At 45.5% G+C, this 10,000-nt stretch overlaps 1 protein-coding gene across 2 annotated transcripts in view; it reads right to left on the reverse strand.

The window, feature by feature from the left end:
* Positions 1-161: 161 nt before the first annotated feature.
* ddhd1a (DDHD domain containing 1a) overlaps positions 162-10,000 on the reverse strand; it is a 46,457-nt gene continuing 36,618 nt past the window's right edge. For both annotated transcript variants that reach the window (XM_062522909.1, XM_062522908.1), the window contains 3 exons: positions 9,942-10,000; positions 5,734-5,985; positions 162-4,920 (listed from right to left, as the gene is read on the reverse strand). The exon at positions 9,942-10,000 is cut by the window's right edge and continues 114 nt beyond it. In XM_062522909.1, the coding sequence (XP_062378893.1) occupies positions 4,733-4,920; positions 5,734-5,985; positions 9,942-10,000 (499 nt within the window). In that variant the 3' untranslated portion in view covers positions 162-4,732. The remainder of the gene's footprint in view (positions 4,921-5,733; positions 5,986-9,941) is intronic.

The following is a 10,000-nucleotide window of genomic DNA, read 5'->3' on the forward strand; positions in this document are numbered from 1 at the left end:
CATGCCTTGTCATGCATTGGTGGTTGTGATATTTAATATACACGTTTTACAAAAGTTGACAAAGTTGTTCAACTTCATACTTCTACCAAATGCCTCTATCCTGAGGAGATGTTTTGTGCTCTTGTCAAAGAAGTGAGGATGAAATCAAAGAAAATAAAATCTGTATCCAAAAGAGAGAGATGTTTAATAAAAGGTTAGCAATACAGTGTTTCGAATGGCAGTTCGGATCCATTGCCACCATTGTTTATTGCACAATCTCCTTTTCGAGCTTCTCCCATCCAAACATCCAAGTAACAGTAACATCAGAAAAGATTTTAGCTTCCATTCATCTGAGAAGGACAAGAAACAGCAATGACATCATAAGATGGAATCTCAACGCAGACACATTCTAGAACACAGCTGGACACTGTCCACCAAAGATTCTAGAACACAGAGCTCTAGAATCTTTGCTGTCCACACACTGGTTCTTGCAGGTCAGAGCGAAAGCCCCCGCCATTCATCCTCGGACATCAGCTACATGTTGACACGCACAACAGAAGAGACAGGGGCAGATATTGTGCACAGCATAACAAAGGGTGACACTCACCCTAAACAGGACGAACTAACATTGAAGAACGCTGAAAGAAGGGAACATAGAAAAAAGACGAAGAGAAAAAAACAAAACACAAAGTTTGTGATTATCAAACATCTTTGACGTCATAAGCCCTCAGAAACAATCACACAAAGCTTTTTTTTCTTTCTTTCTTTTGTGGAAACGCTCTGACGTTAAGGTCCAGTTTTGACCAAGTCATCATCTGACGTATGAGGCATTTCAGGAAATGGATGGCCTAAGGTTTGTTTATGTGCTTGTAGTCATGACAGCAACGGCTGATCTAATAGCTCTTAAAAGGGGGATCAAGTTAACAGCCAATCGAAAAAAGGTTTAGCCATCGCCGCAAACTAGTTAAACATACCCGGCCAGACAAACAACCACTGCATGCAAGGGTGTTTGAGGGAGGCATAGACATCAGTGTACTTACAGCGGGATATATGGCTATGCTACAGTATTCTCACCGTTAGTATAAAAATATAACAAGTCACTTGCATGCCATTTTGAAATGGAACAAAATATTTTATTACGTATATATATATATTTATGCCAAGGGCGTCTATTCACTGATCTCTATTGCCTGGTCATTGCGATGGCGCTGTAAATGGTAACAAAAACAAGGACAGGACCAGACAATGATGACGACGACGAATCGACGATGAGGGTTAAGGTCCATTACTCTCCTCTAAAGCTTCCTCTCTGTGCAATTCAAGGCTACGCTATTCAGCTTGTGCAAGTTCTTGCATTGTCCGTCACGATCCCTTATTGCCGACAGCTGCACGACTACGTCAGAACACACGCTAAGTGCTTGATAGGGACTGGAGTCCACTACGTGTCCATATAGCGGGTCACTCTGCAACAGGCCCGGAGGGAACGTTCGGGCCGGTCCGGCTTGGAGTCCAACCCAGTCGTCCAGATTTGTGTTTGACTTGGGGGCACTGATCTATAAAGAATACCTGGATAGACTATCTCATTGTTGCTGACCCATCAACAATGAAGCCAATGGAACTGTCCCGAGTGGTCCCATAATGGCGGCGTGGTGTTCCAATTCCATTGTTGCAGAACGGCAACATTCTTTTACTGTCTTTTACTGTCTATGCATTCCTATGGCAAGTGGTCCCATAATGGCCGCCGCCATGTAGGCTTCAGAATTTTGACGTAGATGCTCTATCCAGGTATTCTTTATAGATCAGTGCTTGGGGGGGTCAAATCTGGGTCGGAGTCGTTTCAGAGTCACCGGCTACTTGGGGTCGGGCCTGAAATAGGAACTGTGGGCCCGGGAAGGCATTCTGGTCCAGTTGGTAATATCAAAGTAAGCCATCACTCAACATACACTCAACATGCAAGCAGCAACAGCGACCCAAAGCAGTCGAGACGTCGGTTCAGGTACCACAGAGACACGAGGAACCGAATCAGAACAGGGGGGCAGGGGAACAGAACAGAACAGAACAGAACAGAACAGGAGCAGGTTCTGATATGATACACAGAGTCTGGATCGGAACATATCTCCAGAACAAGGATGAGATGAGCACATCAATTAAAAAACAAACAAACAAACAACTGACAAACAAAAAACAGATCAACGAATCTACATGTGAACAGGAGTCTCTTCATTATAAAGTCTTAAAAAGAAACAGATCTTTCACTTTCCCCTTGCCCTTCCAGTGAAATCATCTTCATGTACATCAAAAAAAAAAAAAAAAAAAACCACTAACAAACAGTAACCTATGTTAACATAAATCCATATCTCTGTATCCAGTCGTCCACCGTTAACAGCCCTTACCAGTGTCTTTGCATATTAGTTCTTTTGACACCTGAGAGGTCCTTAGACGACGACGACGACGACAACACTGAAGCCCTAGATTTGAGAGGGGGTTGGTCTGTGCGTCCCCACAACAAAAACACGCCGTGTTCCACTCTGAGCAACGGACAGGGAAAAGTGGCGTGGACATGAAACAGCAAAGTATTTGGCCTCTGGATGACACGTCAAAACTCCAGGAGAAAGCACAGACTTTAACGCTGCAGTAAGATTTTTAAACTGGACTCGACTACAAAACATACATATTCTCTTCAGTTTAAGTGATTTGGGGTGTTTATGTAAACAGTGGTAACCAAGGGCTGACTTTGTTTTTTGTGCAGTGATTATAATAACGCTCTGTTTTCACTGTCCAATCGCATGCCAACACCTGAAATCTAACTTCTCTGATTGGTCCTCTAGAATGGCACGAAGAATGGCGACAACGTATTGGTCGTCTCCCTCTATGTGTTGACCCAGCCACACCATGAATTTCCGACATGTCTTCCAGTGGCGCTGACTGATCTCCAATGACCTTTCGAGGTCAGCGTGATTTCGATTCAGTGACCAATCACGCCTAGTTCTTTAGCGTGGGCCTCAGCAAAAGTGTTGGCTGCTTCTGAATAAGCTACAGTTGCATGACGGACCAAGTTCCCCGCTCTGGCGAGTCCCTCACAACTCTGACGGCACTCAATCCCAGTGGTGTGTTTCTGTCTCTGAGAAACACACCCCAACTGTTTTCCTTGAACCATGAAAACACACAGTGTGACATTTTAGTGCCAATACACACACACACACACTGTGCCATTTAAGAGTAAAGGTGGAGGGTGGGAGCTGGTCAAAGCTGGCTGAGGAGCCATTACGACCTCCAAACGCCCCACGCCGATGCCGATTCCACCCACACTGTTGTCATGGCAACCGGAAATGCTGTAAATGCCGCCATCGGAGCGGCCCACAGAGGGTTAAGTGCCGCTGTAAGGAGCACGTCGGACCGGTCCGAAGAGGAGCAGGACCGGCGAGCTGGACTGCAGCTAGCTTCTGCTTTGGATGTTTTTTTGTGAGCGTGAACACAAGTCCCATAGCCCTATATAGACTTAGACTATAGTCTCAGACGTGCATGCAGGTAGAGAGAGCGGTCATCTACTGTAACGAGGCAGGGGAGAGTTAGCAAAATGCCCAGTGTGCCATCTGAACAACGGCCAGATAGAGCTGACAACGAACGAGACAAACGAAGACGATAAGGAAGATCTACTTCATGAACAGCCAGCAGGCTGAGATCTCAGCACCATCTGTTTGTGCAGTAAAAAAACAAAAAAGGGCATTGCTTTTGAGCAGATTCTGAAGACATCCGTTGTTAAACATTGGTGAGATGTTTGACAGCTACTTCATGCTTGATTATATCAAGGTTCACTATAATAATCTGGAATATGAAAGGTAAAAATATGCTAACATTTTAGTCTCACTTTAGTCAAAATGGTGCCAAAAAAAAAAAAAAAAAGCTTAACCGAGCAAGACTGTTCCTTAGGGAAATATATTAATTTCTAGATAAATAAATACATCTTTTGACCCCTTTGACATTTGCATTGTATGTTTGCATGGTAACAGAAGTTTGTTTTGATTTGCACAGGTTCGGCCATCTTCTCTCTCCTCCATCTCAGAGTTCTACATGAGGTCACGCTCCCTGACACAGGAAGATTATACATGGAAAAGAGATAGGAGGACATCAAAGGAGAGTGTGTGTGTGTGTGTGTGTGTGTGTGTGTGTGTGTGTGTGTGCATTCAAGTGTGTATTTTTTTTGTCATCAGGTCCATTGTTGCTGATATACAGTTCTGCTAACATGCATTTCTGTAAGGTCCAGACGCTTTTGACCAGGACGTCGCTTTAGACACACACACATCCGTCGTAAACGCCTCTCCAAACACAGAGCCCAGTACACATCCACCATCCTCCATGCTGGTGTTTCTGGTCGAGCTGAGTCAGAGAAGACATCTGAACATCTGACCTGCTGAATGATCCTGCATGGGACAGAGAGACGACTGAAGCGTGTGGTGCTGGAAGAAAAGCGAAAATGGACCGTCCAACGCTACTGTGTACGGAGGGAGCAAGATGGACACCAGGATGACCTGGAACAGACTACGGTGTGTGTGTGTGTGTGTGTGTGTGTGTGCGTGTCCACAGTGCCATATATGTTAGTGTGTGTCTGTCTGTTTGTGAATGTGTGTGTATGTGTGTAAGGGGAATAGGTGAGTAAGTGAGTTAATAGGTCCACAGTTCCATCTGTGTGCGCACACAATGTGTGTGTGTGTGTGTGTGTGTGTGTGTGTGCGTCCGTCCACAGTGTTCCCCATCAGGCGGACTCGTGGCTGGGCTCGTCCGGTGGCTCGGAGGACTGTCTCTGCTCGTAGATGAACGTGAGTAGGAAGAGCGCCACGTCCAGGTTTGACCAATAGGCTGTGTGCGAGGTCACCGCCGACCAATAGCGGCTCTCCACCATGCCCTCACGCAGCTCGAAGTCGATGCGATGCTCCATCTCCACTGAAACACACAAACACACACACACACAGGTTTAGTGCGAGTAGTAACTTCTTGTCATCCAGATATTTTCAGAACACTTTTTTTTGTTCTTTTCTGCGTATCTGCACTAAAGACTACTTATACTTAAACTAAGTATTTGAAGTGTGTAAGTACCCGTAATTTCCCGACTATTAGTGTGTGTGTGTGTGTGTGACTCATGTAGTATCTATCCATGATGATGGAGTTGGAGGTGGACTGGGAGAGGGTGTGTGTGTGTGTGTGTGTATTACTCACATGTAGTATCCATGATGGTGGAGTTGGATGTACATTGGGAGAGTATGTGTGTGTGTGTGTGTGTGTGTGTGTGTGTGTGTGTGTGTGTGTCTCACATGTAGTATCCATGATGGTGGAGTTGGATGTGGACTGGGACATGGTGGAAAGTGTGTGTGTGTGTGTGTGTGTGTGTGTGTGTGTATTACTCACATGTAGTATCCATGATGGTGGAGTTGGATGTGGACTGGGACATGGTGGAAAGTGTGTGTGTGTGTGTGTGTGTGTGTGTGTGTGTGTGTGTGTGTGTGTTTGACTCACATGTAGTATCCATGATGGTGGAGTTGGATGTGGATTGGGAGAGGGAGTGTGTGTGTGTGTGTGTGTGTGTGTGTGTGTCTCACATGTAGTATCTATCCATGATGGTGGAGTTGGAGGTGGACTGGGAGTGTGTGTGTGTGTGTGTGTGTGTATAACTCACATGTAGTATCCATGATGGTGGAGTTGGAGGTGGACTGGGAGTGTGTGTGTGTGTGTGTGTGTGTGTGTGTGTGTATAACTCACATGTAGTATCCATGATGGTGGAGTTGGATGTGGACTGGGACATGGTGGAGAGCCCGTAGGCGGACTGGCTCTGCGTGTGGGTCGGGGGCTGGTTCTGGGGCTGGTTCTGGGTCGGGTTGGCGTCGGGCTCCTGGTCCTTCTCGTCGCTCTCGGAGAGCCCGATGTCAGTGCCCACGCCCGCCGGCTGGCTGCTGGAGCGCGAGAAGCGCGAGAAGATCATGCCCCCGATGCCCTTCCCGATGCTGGCAGCCCCTGGGGACGGAGAGCGCGTATACACACACACCCACGCACACACACGCACACACACAAGCACACACACACACACACACACACACACACAGGTGAGCACCATACACACCAACGCTACACGCAATGTACAAACTCAACGCACTACAGGCAAAACGTTAAGGGTTGAAGCACAACACACTGCAAGAAACGGCCCCCCAAATATGTGACAAATTATTACAAATCTAAGCATAATTGTGCTTAAGACAAGCAAATGTGTCCGTCAGTGTGTTAAGCAAATTTGTTTTCATAAGGCGTCTTCAATTGTGATATAGCCATTAAAAGAAAGGCTTTTAATTAAATTTTGTAAAAAAAAAAAAAGAGTGCCTTGTACTTTCTCTTTCCTGCAGCTATTGGGTTCCCAACATCAAAGAGCACTTTTGAATACCTGATCTTTTAAACTTTCAAGCACTTTGGACTCTTGTCCTTGTAAAGACACCACTGGGCATGTTTAACGATAGTATCGCTAGTGAGCTGTAATCAGCGCTGCTGGGGCTGCTGGTGGGCTTGGTATGCCTCTTGGGGTAGTTAGCTGGATAATTAGCTGAAACCTGGGCCCTGTAACTCGAAAAATCAAACTTAACTTTACGTTACGCATGACTTACGAACTCGTAAATCATAACGATCCGGGTGTAACTGAAACTTGTCGCAAGTCACACGTGAGATGCACGCAACTTAAACTGTAACTCGAAAGAGCAACCACTGTAAATGTTGTAGTAACGAGGGAATCAGCGTCCGTTTCCACCCTGACAACTTGAAAATGCTGTTCGTCAAAGCTGCTCTTACAGCTGAGGAATGGAAGCTCTTACAGCTGCCTAATGAAATAACTGTCACTTAGGTAGAGGGATTTAAAATATATATATGTATTCTCAAGCTGACGAACACAAAGATACATTCTAGAAAGAAGATTTGGGACGTGAAAACAGAAACCGTAAACAGCTGGGTGAGGAGCACACAAGACGCGACTATAAATCGCAGGAAACGAATGCTCAATTGCCAAAATAACGGAGGCGAAGAGAATGCAAGAGGGCAAGCATGAATGCAAGCGACAGTAGCCTTGGTTATCCTAGGTTGTTCAGACACTTAAGACAGCGTTACGTGTGGTATGAAGCAGTCGTAACTTTTGTCTTAAGTTACGTTACACGTAGACTTGCGAATCATTTGAGTTACATGCATATTTTTTTACGATAGGCTTAAGATATGCGTAAGGTCTAAGAGCAGCTAACGTGTGCTTCGAGTTACAGGGCCCTGGTCTTCAACCCAAGAGATCTTAATGAAAAGATATGCAAAAATCTTGAAAGAAAAGCCAAGGCACTTATTTGTAGAAAAGGTTAAAATGCCTCTACTACTCTAATGGGCAAATGTACATGATTGATTTAACCTTCTTCAGTGCTGAAATGTAGCGAGCTACTGGTTTTAAAATCAATCAAACTAATAGCAGTGGAAGTAGCATTCGAGCTCAGGTAAAACCGATTGCCTTCAGGTTTTTTTCAGTACTCGTAGCCTTGACAAATGGAGATCTATGCGTTCTATGTTGTTCATCGTCCTCCATCAAAGAGCACCATATTGGCTTCAATTTGCTAATGAAGATAACTGTAGGTCCCAGGAACACAACAATACTTTGCTGAAGTTAACTGATGAAGTGTGAAGTCCCTGTCCTGCTTAGGATTCTAGAGAACCAAGAGAATATCACGAGCAACCAGATAACGTAGAGAACATGTGGGTTCCACACAGAACCACCACAGGAGAACAGAACACAGAACACAGCAGAGCATCGGGCAGCACAGAAAAGAACACTCTGGATTACGGCAGAAATCTCCATTCCAGCACACGGAGGCTTCAGTCCCACAGAGGGACGGACAGCTTGGCTACTGACCACTCCACTGACTGACCATCTCCTGAGACCAGTGCCGTGACTACACTGGCAGTCACACAGTGACCATTCAACCAGACCCAACACCACCTCAGCACAGGGCCTGATTTAGTAGCACAACTCAAAGGGTTAACCGGATAGAGCACCAGCTGTCAAGGAGAGGTTTGGTTTCAAAATCATTTCCTTTATCAAACCGGTTTCTAGACGCTTTCAACAAGAAGAACAAAAACAATGCTTGAGCGACCTATTTTGTTCCCAAGCTACTTTCGCTGCATTAAGATCACATATAGAATGTTGAAACGGAAACCTTGTGGGAACAACCATAGATATATAAAGCGGGAACTACTATGACACTGATAATGGAACTGACTTGAAACGGTCTGTTAAGTAGGGTTCAGACCAAAGATTCCCGAGGAGACGAGACGAGCCGCAATGTTCTAAAACCTTGCAACTGCAATTAAATATGTTGAATGCCCTGCGACGGCTTGCAACTACGTGCAACTTCTAATTCACACGGCTGCAACTCGGTCGGAAATCTTTGGTGTGAATTGGGCTCAGCAGACTATGACAGTTGCTGTATTTCTACAGCTCTGGATACAGCATGATGCAAGCAGTCCTTGAGTGCACTTCCTAACGACGTCCACATGATGGCAGTACGGATCCATTTTAAGTCAGGGGGAGTACTGCAGTACTGCAACTCTACTGCCTCCCAGAACCCTCTCAAGTATGAGAGATCCTGCAGCTCTCACCAGGGGTTTAGTGCTGCACTCCAAACAGACCACACCAGAGCATACCAGCTGCCATTAACACTCTTTAGAAAATGACTCAGGAATGAGTACTCTCAGCTCATCAACCGTCTATGCCCAACTTCCTGGCCTGTTTACCCCCCTTGTCATAATGCATATTTATGGACAGGTTGGTGCTCAATTTCGTTGTACTTATGCAATGACAATAAAGGCTTATCTTATCATCTTATCTATGCTGTCCTTACGTAGAAGTAAAATAATATGTAAGAAACAGAAATATTCCCTTTTGAATTTGTTAAAGTGTGAGTACGCACTCACACCTTCTGGATTCATGCGTTTCTACCCGACCAACCACGACACACACACATGCTTGTGCACACACACACACAGCACAATGTGCATAATAGAAAGATACATGAACATACATACAAACAACAGCAAGGATGTTAAAAGCAAGACTCTTGACTCCAGATTCTCTGCTCCTTGAGTCAAGAGCAGCTGCGCCACAGAGACCCCTGGTGGTGAAAGTGTGAATGTCAGGACATCGGTGACGTGGAGCAATGCTGGCCTCAGCAAATATAATAATTTGCCACTTTTTTGGGGGGGGCACACACTCCAGCAGTGGACACCAGGCCTTACCCAGTGGCGTTGTACAAGTGATACATACACCCATTTAAAAAGCATAAGTATCTCAGTATACCCACTTAAAATAGGCATGGACGGATGTTAACATTTGGGGATTGATTACAGTATACCTACTACAGCAAACTGGACTACATCACAGTATGCCCACTACAGCTAACTAGTCTATATCACAGTATTCTTTCACTCAAGCATACGGGCATTTGTGGACGTTTTTTGAGCGGTAACCTATGGGTAACCAGGTACGCCATGTTTTTGGAGGCGCAAACAGTTTGTGTGAAAGAATGCCCACTGCAGCTAACGAGACTACACCACAGTATACCCACTGAAGCTAAGTATACCCACTACAGCTAACTAGACTACACCACAATATACCCACTACAGCTAACTTGACTACATCACAGTATACCCACTAACTAGACTACACCACAGTATACCCACTGCAGCTAAGTATACCCACTACAGCTAACGAGACTACACCACAGTATACCCACTACAGCTAACTTGACTACATCACAGTATACCCACTAACTAGACTACACCACAGTATACCCACTAACTAGACTACACCACTAACTAGAATACACCACAGTATACCCACTACAGCCAACTTGACTACACCACAGTATGCCCACAACAGTTAGCTGGACCGCAGGCCTTACCCATGATGCCCGCCTTGCCCAGGTTGGTGATGGACTCGCCGTAGTGGCGGCGTGGCATC

The sequence above is a fragment of the Sardina pilchardus genome, chromosome 20 (genome assembly GCF_963854185.1).
Source record: "Sardina pilchardus chromosome 20, fSarPil1.1, whole genome shotgun sequence".
Lineage (NCBI taxonomy): Eukaryota > Metazoa > Chordata > Actinopteri > Clupeiformes > Clupeidae > Sardina > Sardina pilchardus.